This window comes from Urocampus carinirostris, chromosome 6 (assembly GCF_059441175.1).
Source record: "Urocampus carinirostris isolate Australia breed hairy pipefish chromosome 6, RoL_Ucar_1.0, whole genome shotgun sequence".
NCBI classification, from domain to species: Eukaryota; Metazoa; Chordata; class Actinopteri; order Syngnathiformes; family Syngnathidae; genus Urocampus; species Urocampus carinirostris.
In genome coordinates, this window is record NC_142354.1 from 17,174,952 (window position 1) to 17,195,579 (window position 20,628).

General features: G+C 40.8%; 1 protein-coding gene across 3 annotated transcripts in view; it reads left to right on the top strand.

Moving 5' to 3' along the window:
- Positions 1–20,628, top strand: part of iffo2b (intermediate filament family orphan 2b) — a 58,167-nt gene that overhangs the window by 23,367 nt on the left and 14,172 nt on the right. For all 3 annotated transcript variants that reach the window (XM_088338073.1, XM_088338075.1, XM_088338074.1), the window contains exons 2-4: positions 9,026–9,086; positions 13,082–13,177; positions 18,661–18,831. In XM_088338073.1, the coding sequence (XP_088194199.1) occupies positions 9,026–9,086; positions 13,082–13,177; positions 18,661–18,831 (328 nt within the window). The remainder of the gene's footprint in view (positions 1–9,025; positions 9,087–13,081; positions 13,178–18,660; positions 18,832–20,628) is intronic.

Genomic DNA, 20,628 nt, shown 5'->3' on the forward strand with positions numbered 1-20,628 from the left:
TTGGGTAACGTCTACTTTCCTACACTGAGTTTGTGGTATAAAAATGTGACATCACCCTTAGTAATATTCTTTTTTTTATTCGAAACTTGGTCAAATAGTCTGGTTGGTAAAAATGAATGACTATTCAACAGAAGGTAAGACATGCATAGGATGTGAGATGTTTCAGTGAACTCTAAACAGACAGTTTAAGATACCAGGAGTTTACATTTCAATGATTATTTTGCCCCTAGGATAACAGTCCCAATTCTATGCTGCCCAAAAGCTCAACCCTAGAATAGCCAATCAATCATTGTTTGGTTTCATATTCTTTCGTCCACTGTGATTTTCATTTCCTGGTCTACTCAGTGGTCAGATAGTAAAGCCCCCTGCCTGTCTAGACGTGGTGAAGATCCACCGAGCTAACATATTGATTAGATGCAGGCCATTGATCTTCATGCTGATGTTTAGCTCAGAAGATGGTGGAGAAAATGTATTGATATTTCCCCTCCTCCTCCCCACTGAGCCAGACACGGGGTCCCTGGGTATCCTCATACATCTCATTACTGCCTGTCATTCCCAGAATAGTATAGATTACCGTACAATTCGAACTATAAGCCGCGGCTCTTGTCACAGGCTTTCAACCCTGCGGCTTATGCAATGATGCGGCTCATTTCGGCATAACGGCCACCAGGGGGCACCAGAGCAGTGAAGGTAAGAGTGAGACGGGTGGAAGAAGCAAGTTTAATGGTTTTTTTCGTGCTTTGTGCATGGATGTTGGATCTAAATCAATCTCTTACATGTGGGAGAGCAATTTTAAAGTTGGCTGATTGCTAAAAAAGATACACCAGTTGGAGAGGGTGAGGGGCCAGAAGAGGAGGACTTCTGTCCATCTCCTTGGTCGCGCTCCCAACTGTGGGGGGGGGCCTCCCCCTCTAAACTGCATTTATTTAGGCAGAATAAAGACAGAGAAAGAAAGAAACGCCCCTTTGGGCGGTACCAATATTTGAAACAGAAACTTGACACCATGTGGTTTCAAGTGGAACTAGTTTAAGTCCGCTTTACAATGAATAAAACTAGCATGAACAGGCCCTCATCAAGGAAGGGTGCCAATCGGAAGAGGAGGGCTAACGACCATTCTGGGAATAATTTTACGAGTCTGTTTATTTGTAAACGGAAATACCGTGGCAAAAGGAACAGATTACAAGAAGCAATGACCAACGAAGCAGAAATATTTTAGGTAGATTTCTGTACCACTGCATTATCGTGTGTTTTGAAGTAAGAAGCTTGGATTCTATGGATTGTCCTTGATGTAACCAAGCTAATTTTCAAAGAAGTTGAAGACCGCCCGGGACGTGATGGCGATTGATGCCGGCTTTACATTTTTTGGGTATCCTCTTTCGGACTGATTGTGATGTTTCTCTGATGAGTATATTTTGAAATGGTCATCATATCTTAAAGCCCAAGAGTTTAAGCTTTCCAATGATATGTGGTTTGACATATTTTAGTGATTTATTTATTTAAAGTCCAGCCGCCCATGGGGCAGGATGTGGGAACGTTAAGGGGTTAAGGTACAGTATATTACTAAAACTCTTTCCGTGTACCGTCTTTCTCTGTAAATATCTCGTGTTTCAATGTAGGCACATGCGGCTTATTGTCAGGTGCGGCTTATGTATGTACAAAACTAGTTTATCTTTGAAAAATGTACTGATTTATTATCAGGTGCGACTTTTACGGTATATAGTGTCATGACACTTAACCGATGACCTACTTTTGTCTGGGAGAACCTTGTCTTGCTTATGGAAGGCTGACGTTCGACAATGATCAGTAACGCATAGGCGAGTTTTTTTAGTTGATTTCTAGTTTTCCAGAAGCTAGTGCGGGTGCGGCACAGTTCTGAGGTGGTGAGATCGAACCGCCAGTGTGGAGTTTGGATGTTCTCCCCGTGCTTGCGTGGGTTTCTTCCGGGCACTCCGGTTTCCTCCCACATTCTAAAAAACATGGATGTCAGGTTAATTGGCCGGTCTAAACTGTCCCTTGGTGTGAATGAGCGAGTGAATTGTCTGTCCTTGTGTGCTCTGCGATTGGCTGGCAACCAGTTCCGGGTGTCCCCTGCCCACTGCCCGAAGATAGCTGGGATGGGCTCCAGCACCCTCGCGACCCTACTGAGAATAAGCCGTGCAGATAATGGATGGATAGTTTTCCAGATGGATTGCTGAACGAAGCCACGCTTGTTATTGTAGGACACACCCTCGGCTTCATGATATTGAAATGAAGACATGATGTTTTCCATGACGTTTGTTTGAGTGATCGCTATCTCTTTAATTAATTGTCACTTGAACTTTGTCATTGTATTGCACACACTAGTTTTAAAAATATGTATAATGCGCAACAGCATTAGAGGGCACATCAGACCCTAAAAAGAACTGTTGTCAACTGTGCGCAGACGGAAACTTCAGTGGTATGGTCAGGTCACAAGTTCTTCAGGACTGACTAACTTTGCCACGACCCAAGAACAGGTCAGGGACCGTCAACAGTAGAGAAAGCTGTCCAGAGTTGCTTCCTCATTGGTGCCTCGACAAACCATGCCGTCAAGGGATCGGTGAATCGTGATATTGAGCACACGGCATAAATTCGAAACGTTTAGACAGTTCTGGCACACATTTTGCTGAAAACGGGGAGTTGTCCTAAAGATTCATTAACACGCCTCTGTGTCTGTGCATGTTTACATTTATCTGTTTATTTTCTTTTGTGTTCACGTTAATGTCTATGTAATGTAGAGTAGATTAACATTCATGATGTTGATTTGTGACGGTACATGAGAGCTGATTGATGCTTCAGATAGCCATGCATGAGAAGATTGGATGTGTTTCGCCAAGTCTTGCATAGCCTCCTGTGGGAAAACTACGTAGTGCAAATGTTACTCTCCACATGCACACGTGATTGCCATTGGGAGTGATTCCTAAGCTGGATTTGTGGAAAAAAACGATTGTTTGTTTAGAAACCTGCATGACATTCATCAGTCTGTTTTGTTTATGCACTGCGGATAAGTTAAAATAGTTCTACTGCACATTTTGAAGTTTTAAATCTGATTTCACATAATGAATTGTGAGGCAATACAGAAGCAGCACACAGATGGCAGGTAACTGAAAATATGAGCTGCGGTCGTTACCTCAGGCTCCTTGCATCCTGCTGATCTTTGTCCTTGTAAGAAGACTCCACATAGAGGAGATCAACTAAAGACGCCAAGGACTGCTGAGAGGGTGACAGACGACTCAACACACTTTGTTCTAGGGATGTGGCCGGGTCGCTTTGACCTCAAAGAGTGGATTTGTTGGAGTTTTTTTTACCTTTGAGGGCAAAAAAATGGAATAGACCAATTCCTGGAACTCATACTGCCCCCTGTTATCGAGCACAACAACCCGATTTGACTGTTTTTCTGCGAATTGGCGGATTCAGAAAAATCAAATCAAATTTTAAATACAATTTATTTGTAAAGCACTTTTTAAAAAAATGGTCACTCAAAATGCTGTATAAAAGCATTTAGAATACAACCAGACAATAAAATCCCCACTTCCCTCCCTACGCAACAACCCAAAACACATCATACACAGACACATGCATTGGTTGAAATATAAGAAAAACCGAATAAATAATCAAAGAAATAAAATATGATTATGGCAAGGCACATACTAACGATGTGGACCAGAGGGAGGCTTAACCACACTGATAGGCATGGCAGAAGATGGTCTCAGGATTTTCAGCCATTGAAACAAACCCCACCAATGTAGTACCCCGAAATGAGGAAACACCAAAATATAAAAATAGAAATGAAAAATAAAAACAACTACAGAACAAAACATAAAGGTGCAAAGTAAAAAAAGGAAAGTATGATACAGTAAAAGCCATATTGATAAGTGGGTCTTGAGCCTCCCCTTACAAATTTCAAGGGTCCCTGTGGACGTGATGTTCTCTGGCAGACTGTTTCATAGGTGAGGACCAAAGTGGCTAAATGCTGCTTCATCATTGGTTATGGTCTTCACCCTGGAAAAAGTCAACAAACAGGACCTCAGGGAAATAGAGACATGTGACTGAACCATCCATTCAGTCAAACTCTTGTTGTGTTTGGTGCTGTGACAAGAGCATGTCCATTGACTATTTTCCATCAGTTTGGAGCAAACACAAGAAAAAAATTGCCAAACGGGTGTAGCATGCTATGCTATGTCTTTTGTTGGTCCATGGCACCATTTCTCAACTTGTTGATCAAGACCCACTTTTGGGTCACGGACCTGTTTTCATGGTTTTAAGTTGTGATTGTCATGATTTACCCATTGCCCTCACCTGCGCCCGCTCGTTTGGGTCTAGCTGCAGCACGATTACAAATTCGTTCCCCTCTTATTTAAACTCAGTACTTATCTGTCTGTCAGTGAACCTCCGCACATGCATGGTAAGCATTTTTTGACTCTGGCTTCCGTCTGTGCCGTCCTATCCTGTATCCGACTCTTTTGCCCCTAGCTTCCCGATAGTCTCCGGCTACCTGACTTGAATCCTTCCTCCGACCACGCTCCGATCTCCCGTTCCAGCTACCTGACTTGATTTCCTCTGACCATGCTCCGTTCTTCCGTCCCGGCTGCCCAACTTGTTTCTGCCCACCAGCCACGCTCCGATCTCCCGTCCTGGCTACTCCACTCGCTCCGATCTCGTGGGTTTCCTGCTTCTCCTGCCCAGCAATCACTGAATCGCTGGTGTTTGTTTTCCTGACCTAATTTCTCCGCTTCCGCAATAATGCGTGGTGTGAAACGTTATTTGTTTGAGTCTTTTCTGGCCCTGACAGTTATATTCTACTATCTCTGGTTTATATTGCATAATGCTTTAATTCAATGCACTTGAGAAGTGTAATTTTTTTCCCAGTTTAGGTCACGGCTTCTAATCAGGGGTTCTCAAGGGTTGAGAACTACTGGACTAGGGAACTAAATATAGAGATTAGTCTAACCAGCCAATGGACTTCTAGGTGGCATTTCTGATTTAGGTTAATGAATTTACAAATAGTAATAATTGTGGACACAAAGTTTTCTAGACATTTCTAATTTCATTTAAAAAACAAAACAAAAAAACTTCTAACACGCGATGGTTGACCTAAACCTGGGGTCTCCAACCTTTATCAAGCTGAGAGATACTTTTTGTCACTACGAGTGTGAAGGTCAGTTTGATATATATTCCAAAAATAGTAACTTAGCTAGGTGGCTTGCTAAATGGGTAAAAAAGGTTGGTTAGCCAGAAACGTAAAGCGGTAAAAAAAAAAACTAAAAATGAGCTAGTTAGCTAATGGACTAAGTCATCTAAACAGCCAGATAGAAAGCTAGAAACAAAGTTATGTAAGACAAGAAAGTTTGATCACATTACTCCGATTTGAGCTAACCTGCATTGGCTCCCTGTTAGCTTAAGATGTGATTTTAAGGTTATGTTGGTAGTATAACAAAATCATGCATGGACTTGGTCCCTCATATCGTTCAGATTTAATTTCCCCCTATGTTTGGGTCCGGAGCCTTCGCTCTGAAAATGCTGGTCTACTTAGTGATCCCAAGAGCCAAGAAGAGATCAGTATGTTCGGGAGTGTTCTCCATTTGGGCCCTGGTGTTGTTGAATGCTCTTCCCCCTGAGATTCGATCTGCAACGTCAGTGGAGCTAGGCTTAAAACACACTTCTATTTTATAGCATATGAATAACCTATATTTTATGTTGACAATATCTGTGTGGCAGCACGGCAGCGCGGTGGTTAGCACGTGTGCGGCACAGTTCTAAGGTCTTGGGAACCTCCTGTGTGGGTTAAAATCCAGCTACCGGACTTCCTGTGCAGAGTTTGTATGTTCTCCCCGTGCTTGCGTGGGTTTCCTCCGGGCACTCCGGTTTCCTCCCACATTCCAAAAACATGCATTTCAGGTGAATTGGCCGGTCCAAATTGTCCCTAGGTGTGAATGAGCGAGCAGGTTGTCTGTCCCTGTGTTCCCTGCGATTGGCTGGCAACCAGTTCAGGGTGTCCCCTGCCCACTGCCCGATGATTGCTGGGATGGGCTCCAGCACCCCCGCGACCCTACTGAGGATAAGCACTGCAGCTAATGAGATGAGATGAATATCTGTGTATTATTTGTTATTGCAACACCCTGGTCATCCTGCAAGGGGGGTTACCTCATGTGCAGTCCCTTCTCAAGGTTTCTTCATTTTCCTCATGTTGAGGTTTTTAAGTTCTTCCTTACCCTCAAGTAGGTTTTAGACCAGGGGATGCTCTAAAAATAATCTGTGGTTTGCATTAACCTGTGGTCTGTGCAGCCCTTTGAGACTCTTTGTGATTAAGGGCGTCACAAATACACATGACTTGACTTGATTCAAAAACATGTTGCTTGTTGCCTTTTGTTGTCCTGCATGGATGCCACGAACTCTGCTGACCTTAGCCAAAGTCTCGAAGCAGATAGAGACAGAGAGAGAGAGCGTTTGGTCTTTTGGGTTTTATGAAATAGCACAGCAAGTTTTTTGGGCAGGGAGGTTTCGCATCCTGCCAAGGAAGACCTCTCTTTAATCAGACAGCACATTGAAAGAGGAACAAGCCAGAGATCTGTTGAAAATGAATAGCCACTGACGCATCTTGTGTGGCCAAAAGTCACTTCCCAGCGTGGTGTTGTTCTCACCCCATTGTGAAAGAACTCATGGTTTGTTCTAGAATACATTGGTGGTCTTTGGAAAGAGAGAGTGTTTGAGTCAATGAGGATTTTAGTTATAGACACAACTGCTATGTATTAGTTCTAAAATCCATGGATGGATTCATAATGAATTCATAAAACAGTCCCTAGGTTCCTCGTGTGCTTTATGGGTCACAGTTTTGAACGAGTGCTCGGCGCTAACTCAATAAAACCTTTGTCCATTGTCAAACTCTTGGTGTGTGACTCAGCTTGCACTCTCACATCTCATCGCGTTGTAATCCGATGCAGTCGGATGCTTAAAACCACAAGTGCTCTGCAGGGTACGGCCGTCGTACTGCAGCCGATGAGTGATCGGAGGTGTCGAGACCAGCGCGGACAATTATAGCACGCGGCTGCCAGGAGGTCTACAGTGGTATTTTTAGATAGAGTATAACTGATGGTCGATGTCCCGGCATCCTGGACTGCAGTCTGAAAGAAACCTGGGGACCTCGAAACATCGCTGCTTGCCTTAGCTTTATCATTTTGTGTTTAAATCACAGAAAAATCCATGAACTGATAATATAGTTACATACTGTGGTACCGCTTCATACGAACACCTCCACACATGAGAATTTCGATAGACACGTTTTTTAATTTATTTTTTAACAAAAATCAACCTCGCTCCTGTTCACGAGCAATCCTCAAGAGTACCACTAGAGACCGCTCAGTGCTTTTGACTGCTTAACACATCACCTCGGTTAAGTTTGCGCGAATGGCTCCCGCCGTACGGCACCTCATCAGGGTTCCCGCGGATTCTTGAAAAGTCTTAAATTCATCATTTTAAAAACAAGGCCTTAATTGGCATTAAAATGACTTCAAAAAACTCAATAAAAACCTTTAAGTATATAAAAACAATTCTAAACATTTAGTTGTATCATGATGAAAAAGCTTCATAAATGTAACAAAAAAGTTCAATGGAATCAGTAGTTATCTGCCAGTTTCTATTGAGGATGAATGATGTACTGTAACCATCCATTGAGACTTCTTCTGATGAAGGGCTATACAAATTAACATGACTTGACTTGTATTTATTATTTTCCATGTCTAAAACCTTTGGAGAGTTTTTCAGATGGAAAGTTGTCAACTAGACTAAAATGTGATTAAAAAAAAAAATTTGAATAAACATTTGTTTAAAATTGCCTCTAAATTATGTGTTTTTTGTTTGTCTGTTTCAATTGTATTTTTATTGACTTGGTCTTGAATTTGATTTTAAATTGCATTAAAAAGTCTTAAAAAGTCTTGAATTTAACATGCGTTAATCTGTAGGAGCCCTGCTAATTCCACACCTTTGTACCTGTAGAGTACCTGAATTCTGTAGCATGTCCGTTTTATCACATCTCTTAAATCGCATCTCCTTTTTGTTACTTTTTGTCAGTCTGAGAAAAAAAAGGAGAACGATGACTATCAAAACCGAGCAAAAAATAATAGGGTGACCAAGCTTAGGAGTGCAATCGGGAAGCAGCAAGCGCAGATCACAAAGCTGTTGAAGAATTTTCACAGCGCTTTAATATCGGTGTAATCGGCTTCATAATATGGCGATACCAATATCTGTCAAATTCCCAAATATCAGTGCAGATAATTGGCCCGCTAAATAATCAGTATATCTATTCCAGTACAACCGCTTGCTAAAAGCAAAAATCACCCCATAACTAAGACTCATTTACACATCCATCCATCCATCCATCCATTAATCTGCCCTGCTTATCCTCAGTAGGGTCGTGGGGGTGCTGTAGTCCGTCCCAGCCATCTTCGGGCAGTGGGCAGGGGACACCCTGAACTAGTTGCCAGCCAATCACAGGGCACACAGAGAGACAACTCACTCGCTCATTCACACCTAGGAACAATTTGGACCGGCCAATTAACCTGACATGCATGTTTTTGGAATGTGGGGGAAACCGGAGTGCCCGGAGGAAACCCACGCAAGCACGGGGAGAACATGCAAACTCCACACGGGCAGGCTGCGGTAAGTGCACTTGAACCATGAACCTCTGCACCATGGGGCTCCACTCTAATCACCCAGCTGCCGTGTCGCCCTCATTTACAAATTTTTGTTCAATTTCCTTTGTGGTTAAGCCAGCACATAAAGGAATTGGGTGTGTTTATTGCTCAAGTGTCTGAAAGCAGATGCTGTCACGAACGAGGCGCTTCAGCATTTGTTCTGAAAAGGCTTAAAATCACCTTTAGTGTAGCAGCAGGGTGTGGGAACGTTATTGTGTAATCAAAGATGGCAGTACTAAGCAGACATTACCTCTGTCTCGTCCTCGGGGGACCAAACCCGAATTTGTGAGTAAGCCAACTTTGTATTGTCTTCACAGATGGGAAGAGGAGCTGTCCAGACGTGAGCAGCTGGAGTCTGCGGTGGATTCCCTTCACCAGGTTGGCAAACAATGTTGACTCCACAAAATTATATCAGTGCACCACACTTAAAAAAATGAATGCTGGTAGAAGGCCAAGAAAAATGAGAAAGACTTTTCCATTTAAGTATAGCAAATGACAAATTTCAAGTGTGTTTTTAGGATTACTCTCAATTTATGAAAGATAGTGCTGCACGATTAACCGAAATCTAATCGGCATTGCGATGTGACGTAGTGCGACTGTAATCGCAAGACACTTTTGTTATTTGAGTAATGGAGTTTTCGGCCAACCAGAGTTGTCACTGTTGGGTTTTTAACAGCGCCGGCCAATCAGAGGCAAGTTTTAACGGCACTAGCCAATAAGTGCTGGGTGACCTCTGCAAGCAGCATGCTATGCTACTAACGACGAATCAAAAAGTAAATAATGGTCAACAGGCGGCCATCCAACACAGATCACCACAAGAGGGTGCTGTTTTATCAAGACTAAAGCTTGTCATGATATTTAAGCACTCACAAAAAAACAAAACTAGCCAAAGAAAATGCAATATTCTCACTTCGAAAATCACTTCGAAACTGCTTTACTGGTCTATAAAAATCGCAATTAGGTTAATTAGGTCCAAAATCGTGCAGCCCTAATTTACGGCAAACCAACAAGACAAATGCTAACATTTTACTGACATTGTGGCTAGAATAAAATACAGAAATAAATACAAATATCAGAAATTACTCAAACGTTTGGGTGCACGTGATATATGAGATTTTACAGTAATATACGACCATATTTGTGCGATGATGATTCAGTCGGAAAAAAATCACTGACCACAATTGCAAAACATTGGATGCAAGGGAACTTAAACCCGGGTCTCGGCGGTGAGATTGGTGAATCCTGACCACAAGACCACCAGTGATATGGATTAATGCTTAATCTATTGCACCCTGGTTATCCTGGAAGGTGGATTACCACTTGCGAGGCCCCTTCTCAAGGTTTTCTTTTTTCCACACTGAGGTTTTTGTCTAGAGTTTTTCCTTGCCCGCATGTTGGTTTAAGATCAGGCGATAGTGTAATTGTAACCTGTGCGGTCCTTTGACACACTTTATGATTAAGGGGTATACAAATACATGTGACTTGACTTGACATAAGAAAAGGCATTCGATTTTATATCATTGTCACACTACCAGAGACAAATATTAGAGAATGGATAAAACAAAGTCGTCCTGAAAGATTTAAATAAACGCAAAAAAGCTCGGCAAGGGAAACAACTCTTCGGGGTATCTGATGATGAATCGGACTATGAAGGACGTTAAATGAAAAATACATTTGCCGAGTTCATGTACATTATTTGGGCTTTCTATATAAGTCAACGGTGGATGGGTGTTTAGCAGTTTGCATGTTTTCCCCGTGCCTGCGTGGGTTTCTTCCGGGAACTCCGGTTTCCTCCCACATTCCAAAAACATTGTCCCTAGGTGTGAATGAGCGAGTGAGATGTCTGTCTCTATGTTCCCTGCGACTGGCTGGCAACCAGTTAAGGGTGTCCCCTGCCCACTGCCCAAGATGACTTGGATGGGCTCCAGCACCCCCGCGACCCTACTGAGGATCAGCGGAGCATATAATGGATGGGTGGATGGATGTTTTGTTCAATAAATGCCATTTTTACTACTAACAGGTGCTAAATGTTTAGTAGGCTAGCAGGTGGTCTTTGGAAAACCAACACTAAGTTGGGACAAGACAGGAATTAACTCCCTATACGACAAAAGCTCAATAATGGAAAGCTTGTCCTTAAATAAGCTAGTATGCTGAAGAAATACGCTAAGAAAATTGAATGTTTGTCACGAGTGTCGCACACACTTCCACTAAGTTGTGCAAAATTCCCCCAAAACACATAGTAAAAACAGGCAAAGGTCCGCGTCCTGATGAAGCTGTTAGTATGCTGACCTCTTTCTGCGTTTGCTCCAATCGATTTGTACTTGTTTGAATTGGCGGTCAACAAAAATAGATGGAGCAGTGTTCTACAGAGGCATTATCCTTTTAGCATACCGAAAAATGTGCCACTCGAACGCTGAACTTCAAAACTAAAAGGCAGAAGTACTTCTAAGGACTTAATGCACAGCCCCAAGACAAAAAAAATCAATTTTATAATAAGTGCAAGCAGAAGAGGGAATGGATGTTACAAACTTTGAAATACACAATCTTCCACAACGCATGCGTTTTAAATACAAAACACAGCGGTGACATCTGGAAAAATAGATGTCCCCCTTTTAGAGGAAAAATTATGTTTTTGCCAACATTACGCAAATAATACGTAGGAGCAAAACTGGAGGTTTAACGCTACTGTTTTGAAGACAACAAAATCTCGAACTTCTTCACCCACAATTCAAGTCCTCAATGTTTACATCCAAATTGAACAGCAGTGGAAGTTATTTATCAACAACTCTGTACTTTCATATCATAGGTGTCAACGCCATGTCGCTGATGTTTCCTTTAATCCCTGAGGAACGGTTACAAGTGAATGCAGTTTGGTCTATCTCTGATGCAACCACCAGTTACTACACAAAAACAATGAGTTCATGTCTGTGTTGCATTCTGGCACTATTGAATGAACGAAAACTTTATTTCGAACATTATAAAATAAAAACGGGACAAAAACAATGACTCAACAACAAAACAAAGTTTAACATAACATGATCGAAAAGGGGTAGTAAGACACTTCTTTTCCCTACCCCTTCATCTTCCCTTTAAATTACATTCTATAGATAGCTCCTCTTTTGTTTCTAAATATTACACAATGTCAAGGATATACATATTACATAGGTCAGATATAGATAATTATAATAATAACAATAGTCACATATTTTATACACTAATCATCGTAGTACCCATCTATTAACGTTATAATGCTACTAGTCACTAAATATCATTGTGACACCAATGATAATAACAACAATAGCAATAATATTAATAACAGTTATTATATAATAATAGTACCAATAACAAAGTTAACTTTAGTTGTAAACACAGTATTTCCAATCTCTAGTATCACTCATACGCCATTTTCTTCATCTCTGTATTCTGCCAGTAATATTTTTTTGTATTTAAATTTGAACACATGAATAGTTGGACATTGTTTGATCTCGTCTTGTAAATTGTTCCAAAGTTTGACTCCACGCACAGACACACACATACTTTTCCTGGTGGTTCTCACCTTTGGGATTTTGAATTTACTACAGCCCCTCAAGTTATAATTTCCCTTTCCGAATGAATAATTTTGGGATGTTTTCTGGCACTATGTTTTTGTTAACCTTAAATTGCAGTTGTGAAAAATTTTACTAAATAATCCAATTTTAATAATTTTGACTGCAGGAATAAAATATTATTATGATCTCGATATCCTACCCTGTGTATGGTTCTGAGTGCATGTTTTGTAGGATAAAAAGGGGCTGTAGTGAACTTTTGTAATTATTGCCCCAGACTTCTGCACAATATATTAAGTATGGCAGAACCAGAGAACAATATAATAAATACAATGCATTATACTTTAAAAGAAATTTGCATTCATTAATTATTGAAATGCTTTTAGATACCTATTCTCCACAGTATTTTTGTTTTTGGGCTGTCCTCTAGAAATATAGGGCTCACCTTTTACCTAACACAGCCCTCATTTACATTTTCTTTTGGCGCAGTAGTATTTATATGTTCATCTTTGTAATCACCAACTTGAATGGTCATATGATCTGAAAACATGTGTCGTAAACAACTCCGAGCAGAACTAAAAAATGACACGGCTGAAATTGGGTCACGACTTCAATGCGGAATTCCCCACGCGCTCATTTTTAATACTGTTTTCATGCCTGTGGATTTAAACCCAGTGCGGCTTGTACATAGACTAAAACGAGTTCCATTCTTATTTTGATTATGTCCATTTTAATCAGGTGTACTCTGCAATCTATAATTTACAATAGATACAGTAAAGTCAACTGAACTTTTCTTAAAAAATATCATCTGATTTTGGTTCTCCTCAGCGCGCCAAAGAGTCATCAGAGATTCAAGACGACCTGAACGAGAAGGTGGAGCGACTGAAGGCAGAGTTGGTGGTCTTCAAGAGCCTCATGAGCGATGTAAGCAACCGCGGTCTGCTGGGACGTAACCGTCCCACCCGTCCTTTTGTTCTTATTGTCGTTCCCACGCGCAAGGCGCTAAACTGGGAAACCCTTCCGTCCTTCGAAGAATGCAAAGGCAGAGATCCAAAGAATTTGCTGTTGAAAGGAACGATATAGATCTCCAAAGGCCTTTTCCTGTTTTGTGCCATGCTTTTGTTCCTTGCCAGCTGTGCTTCTCAGGGATTTGAAGAAACACATTGGGCCACTCCCAATGTCTGCTTACTGGGGGGATGAATAACCGCCTATGCTTTTGAGGTTCATCCGTCTCAAATAATCATTTTCAACAGGCATTTTCTTCTGTGCTCTTTATCCCGCATGTCCAAATGCAGAGACAGGTGAGTGTTACAGAGGGAGTGGATCGTGTTGTTGTAGAGCAGGGGTCTCAAACTCAATTTTCTTAGGGGCTGGGAAAAATTGGGTCCGGATAAAGTTGTGCCCTGAACAAAATGAGCCCTTGAGATAGAAAAGATCTGTTTAGAAAATCAATGAATCACGAATAAATAACCAAACAAAACAAAAAACAAAAACCTAAACTACTTTAGCATACCTGTCAACCTGTACGGTTTTGCCGTACAAAGTACGTTTTTTTATGCATTTTAAGACGAGTACGACGTACAGGGAAATCTGTACGGAAAAACGCAAATTTGTCAATTGCATGCGTCTGCCGCCTGGGGATTTCCCATCATGCATCATTCCGGAAAAAAAAAATATGGTGTACGATTATTTTGTACGGGAAAATACCACTGTTTGTACGGGCATGGAGCCGTGGAGGTTGACAGGTATGCTTTAGTACAAAAATGCAATCATTGTCATTAGGATTCCAATGTATAGTCTGCCCAGGGCAAAAGCCAGCTAAGCGGCTGCTTAGGGCCCCCCATCCACCAGGGGGCCCCAAGTGTGGTTAACTTTTTTGGTACCAACATTGTCATCAAATATAGTGCTTCAAAACAGGGACCTCATATATTATTTTGCTTTCATTCTGAAATGAAAAACAGAGCATAGAATTACTACAAAAATACTTCTACAGTGATGCTATATTACAAAATACTACTGCTGAATTATTTACTCCAAAAACACAACAAAAAGACAACTACAGTAATATTACAAAAATACCAAAGAAGTATGACAAAAACAATACTATAGGAATACCACAAAAATTCTATGAAAATACTACTAAAATACTGCTTTAGAAATACATAAATTATACTCCTACTAAAATACTAAAAAAATACCAATACATCATACTTTAATATAAAAAAAACTACTAGAGAATTATTACTACGAAAATACTACTAAGGGGATTACAACAGAAATACTGCAGATTACACCTATAGTGATACTACAAAAAATTCACCTATGAAAATATCACAAAAACACTACAAAAATAAAACTACAGTAACGCTGTACTACAAAATACTGCACATATACAGCAAACATTCTTATAAGGAAATACTACAAAATACAACAAAGATGGTACAAAAATACTAAAAAAGATAATACTACAAAATACTATAATCATAAAACTATAGTAATATTACAAAGTACTGTAAAATACTACAGATAAACAAAAAGAAAATCTACTTTTGAAATACAACAAAAGTACTACAGAAATACTACATAAAATTACTTCAGAAATACTACAAAATTTGTACAAAAATAAAACTACAGTAACGCTAAAAAAAAAACTACAGAAAAATCTGACTTCAGAATGGTAAAAGTAAGAAAAGACCGGTTTCAAATACAGTCTAAACCCCCAAAAGATAAAAAAAGGAAGAGTTGATTCAGGCGTGCCTAAGACATTTGCCACAAAAGGAACTTGGCAGGGTCTGCGATAATGACTTAAGCCAGAAGATGGCGACAGCGAGTAGAACATTTCCAAATTCCGGACAGAACTTTGAACATTTCATTTTTCAAACTCAAACTGATGTTAATAGGGTTCCTTTCCAAATAATTTGTTGTAAAATTATTTCATGTGAAATATTAATAAAAATAAGAAAAGGTTTCCTTTAAATTTCAGTTCAACAGCAGTGTTGGAGTGACAATCTCCTCCCCGGTGGGAGCAACCATAACAAACCGCTACATTAAACATCCATAGTAAGGCGTGGGCCATCAAAACATTGTCCCGCGGGCTACAACTAGCCCTCGGGCTGCATCTTTGAGACCCTTGCTGTAGAGGTTTCGTACATACTCACCCTTAGACGTGGTCACAATCATTGGTGGTCGTGTTTGAGATAACAATTTTTTGTATGACACCTTTTCGTGTTTCATCTGGTTTGACCAACCAAATCCTATCCAAAACAATCATTCAGGGAATCTGTATTTGTAAATTCTCACATTTACACTTTAGCTATATTCAAACAAATAGACTTGGATTGGGACAGTATCGATACCAGTTATCGGTGCCAATACCAAACTTTGTTAATATATTGGTACTCACGATGGTACCCGTTATCGGTATGTCTCCCTGCTGGTGACCATTTAACAATCACAAACCCGAAATTAAAGAAATAGTGAAATACCATTAGATAGATAGATTCAATATGAAGAAAATTTCATTTTTGCTGAAGAAAGGGAATTGTATTTTAGTATGATTTTTGTACCTAGTATTGGTCAATACAGTGTCGTGAAAAAGAATTCGCCCCTTTCCTGATTTCTGTGTTTTTGCATATTTATTACTCACAAAGGTTTCAGATTATTGTCAAGGTTAAAACTTGAGAAAATACTCTGAGTTGGAAATTAGGTTTTTGATAGCCCTTCCATCAGAGGCGTGTGCTTCCGTAGTCTGCTTCCTAGATCTGCTCTGGAAGGAATAACGCTCCGCCTATGGCTGAGGACTCATTTATTGGAAAGCACAGGCATAGAACAACACATCTGATTGGCTTAAGCGAGGTCACATGAATACAAGAAAATAATCTGAATGGTTTAGACCAGTGATTTTCAACCACTGTGCCGTGACGCACTAGTGTGCCATGAGAGATCGTCAGGTGTGCCGTGAGAAATTATCCAGTGTCACTTTTTAAAATTCAAAATGTTATAAAACATTTATGAATCATTTTCTGCAAATATTATGTCATTGTCAAGTGTCTGTGCTGTAAAAACTGGGGGTATTATAAATTATATTGTAATTAAACATACTGTTCAGTGTCATTTTATAACATTTTTGGTTAGCGGCGTGCCGCAAAATGTTTCTAAAACATGCCCTGGCTCAAAAAAGGTTGAAAAACACTGGTTTAGACAGTAAACACATTTTTAAATGAAGTGAATAATGCTGGTCGCTAGATGGCGTGTGAGCATATCAGATAAGCAGTAAGGAAAATGAAACCCAAGAGGTATAATGCGTCTCTATAAGAAGAAAGGAATGTAGGGAGGAAAACTCTTGAGCAGGCTTCCTGGCCCTTCCCAGCACCAAAGCAAAGGCCATACAATTATTGCAAGAATACAAAAGGAACCTGGATATAATCTTTGTTAAAATCATACAAAGGCACATTCAAACTGTAATCAAACGATCATTTATCTTACAATAATCAAACCAATTTTATTTTATTACAAAGAGACCTAACGAAATACAAAGTGCAGTCTTGAGATGTTGATTCCATTTATCATAGAAAAAAAAATCTAAATCTATCTGGCCGTAAATGAAAAAGTAAATCGCCCTTGAACCTAATCGCGAACCTTTCACAACGCTGTGGAGGAATTTTGGCCCACTCTTCTTTGCAAGATTGTATCTAATCTGCTATATTGGATGGTTTTCTAGCAGGAACTCCCCGTTTAAGGTCACACCACAGCATCTCAATTGGATTTAAATCCGGACTTTGACTTAGCCATTCCAAAACCTTCATTTTGTTTCGATTCTAGCCATTCAGAGTTGGACTTGCGTTTCAGATCATTCTAATGCGGCATGATCAAAGAGCCCTTGAGTTTGAGGGCACAAACTAATGGCCAGACCTTATTCTTTAGGATCTTCTGGTAAATACCAGCATTCATTATTTTGTCAACCACAGCCAAGTTGTCCTGGTCCTGAGGCAGCAAAGCAGCCCCAGGCCATCACACTGCCACCACCATGCTTTACTGTTGGCATCATGTTTTTTTGGGGGGTCAAATACGGTGCCATTTTTAGGCCCGTTGCACCGGGCTGCAGACCTTCCAAAAAGTACCTCATCTGTCCACAGATTGTTTCCCCAAAAGTCTTGAGGATTATCAAGATGCTTTTAGGCAAATATGAAATGACTGTGTTCTTTTGTGCCAGCAATGGTTTTCACCTGGTAACTCTCCCATGGATGCCATTTTTGGCCAGTGTCTTTCTTATAGCGGAGTCATTAACACTGACCTTAACTGAGGCCAGCTAGGCCCGCAGTTCTTTGGATGTTTTTTGAGGTTCTTTTGTAACCTCCTGTATGAGTCATCGTAGCACTCTTGGAGTAATCGTAGTTGGATGCTTATTCCTGGGAAGGTTTGCCACTGTTCCCAGGTTTTGTCATTCGTGGATAATGGCTCTGGCAGTGGTTCGGGTAAGCCCTACAGCCTTGGAAATGTATTTGTGACATTTTCCGAACCGATAGATTACAATCACTCTTTTTTTAATAATTTCTTTTGTAATTTCTGTGGATTGTGCCACGTTAAGCTGTTCTTTAGATTTTGTAGCCTACTTCACTTTGTCCAACAGATTTAATTTAAGTGATTTCTCGATTCAACACAAGTAATGGCAATCAAATTTGGGTGTGGCCTGTGGAATTGAACTCAGCTTCACTAAAACAGTTTAGTCGCAGTTACCTTGTGACCTAACAATTACTTTTTCAAATAGGGCCAAATAGGCCTAGATTATTTTGCGCCTTCATAAAGGGAATCCACATTTCAAAACTGCATTTTGTATTTCCTTGTTTTGTTTCTGTGTGATATTAAATTTTGATGGTTTGAGTGATAAATATGCAAAAACTGAATCCAGGAATACGTTCTCATGGCGTCTTATACTATAACTACTCAAAATTTGAGTATAGGTTTAAGAAATACGGTATTGAGATGAAGACCATAGGCTCTGTAAACTCAGACAGTGTGTGTTAGTGAGCGCTTCCCAGTGGTAAAAAAAATAAAACAATTCATTAAAACGTATATGTTGATTTGGAAAATAAACAAAAATACATGAACTGTGCGTTTTTTAAATACTGGTATGTCGAGAAATTTGAATTTGAATGACATGAGCCTTAACTCGAGGGAACTAATATAATTTTCCGCCATTTTACTGCTAAGATACCTCAAAACCCCAAAAAGGCTGGGAAAAAAAATTAATTGGGGAACTTTGAGTGCCCGCAGTTTGTACTCTTCCTTGTGCTTTCTAGCACTTGCTTTCAGTTGCACTGCACAATACAGCCAAATCTCTTGTTCCTTTAATTTTATTTCATTGCCTTTTAAATAGAGTTTTCAAGATAGTTTGTCTCTGTGTGTAGCAAATGTCTGACCTGGACTCCAAGATTCAGGAGAAAGCCCGTCGGGTGGACATGGACATCTGCAGACGCATCGATATCACGGCTAAGCTGTGCGACGTGGCGCAGCAGCGTAATTCAGAGGACATGTCCAAGATGTTCAACGCCAGCCCGGCCAGGTCGCTTCCGGAGAGGGTGAGTGGGAATTTTTCGTACTCCGGGATTTCTTTTCAAAGGCTCCCTCCTCGAACACTGCCGCAACTAATCAGCAAGCTCTGATAAGGATCCATCCATCCATCCAATATCTGCACTGCTTATCCTCAGTAGAGTCCCAGGGGTGCTGGAGCCCATCCCAGTTATCCTCAGGCAGTGGGCAGGGGACACCCTGAACTGGTTGCAAGGCAGGGCACACACAGAGACAGACAATTCACTCGCTCATTCACACCTAGGGACAATTTGGACCTGACATGCATGTTTTCGTAATGTAGGAGGAAACCGGAGAAATTGAAGCACAGGGAGAACATGCAAACTTTGCACAGGAAGGCTGGTAGCTGCATTTGATCCCATGACCTAAGAACTGTGCTGCGGATGCGCTAACCACTTAACCAGCGTGCTGCTGAGTCTATTTCCCACAATAACTATAACAAAATACACAAAACCTCCTAATCCATTTGTGTAAGGTGGTCTACGCTCAGAGAGATAGGGGTGTAAGGGGGGGGGCGACCCACAGGTAATATACTCATGAAGAAGCAAAATATGAACAGTGCCTGGAGTCCAAATCATCCTGTTTAGATTGTTTTATGATAATTATGTATCTTCTCCTTGTCTGTTGACCACATTAATGTCACATTTTGATGGATTATCTATTAACCATCCATCCATTATCTGTACCGCTTATCCTCAGTAGGGTTGCGGGGGTGCTGGAGCCCATCCCAGCTATCTTCGGGCAGTGGGTAGGGACAACCTGAACTGGTTGCCAGCCAGTCACAGGACAGAGACAGACAACTCAATTCCCATAGTGACAATTTGATCCTGCCAATATACCCAACATGCATGTTTTTGGAACGTGGGAGGAAACCGGAGTGCCCGGAGGAAACCCACGCAACCCCGGGAGAACATGCAAACTCTGCACAGGAGTCAAATCACATGTATTTGTATAGCCTTTAATCACAAAATGTCTCAAAGGACTGCACAGGTTACAATGACACCATCCCCTGATCTAAAACCTACATGCGGGCAAGGAAAAACTCAAAAAACCTCAGCATGAGGATAATAAGAACCCTTAAGAAGGGGATTCACACGCTAATCCCCCTCCAGGATGACCACGGTGCAATAGAAAAAAAAACTAGTCGCTGGATTTGAACCCATGACATCAGAACTGTGCCGCTATAAACCATTAACTATTGAAAACAAAAAGTTATGAATTGATACTGATTTCTATGATCCTTCAATTATTATCTATTTGGAAATAAAACGGCTTGTGTTTGAGAGCACAGTGGTAAATTATGTTTTGTTTACTTATTTAAATGGTAAATGGACTGTACTGTGGTCGCGTGAGACTCTCTCATCTTATTGGCCAGTGCGCCGGAGCGGTCGCATCCAATTGGCCAGTGCGCCATATGAGCCGACCAAAAAGTATTTTGAGCCAAGGAGAGTGCGCCCTTTAAAACAGTGCGCCAAATGGGTGTGGAAATATGGTACAAAATGAGCTTTTTCTATTTTAACATTGACTACCGGCAAACGACGCATGAGCCTCATCTCGTTTTTTTCTTGTTTTTTTCTTTTCTCCACTCTGGACTCTTGTTGCCGTTTCAGGTGTTCACCAAATTGCGAATTAGGCATAATGGAACATACCAACTTGGAGGGAAGGGGGGCACCATGAGACCGGAGATAGGCTGGGCCACAAGGCAGATTCACCCCTTTTTCGGGAAATTTGGTTTATGCTGCTTTTGTATTTGTATTATTAGCACTTTTATCACTTTGCATTTACAG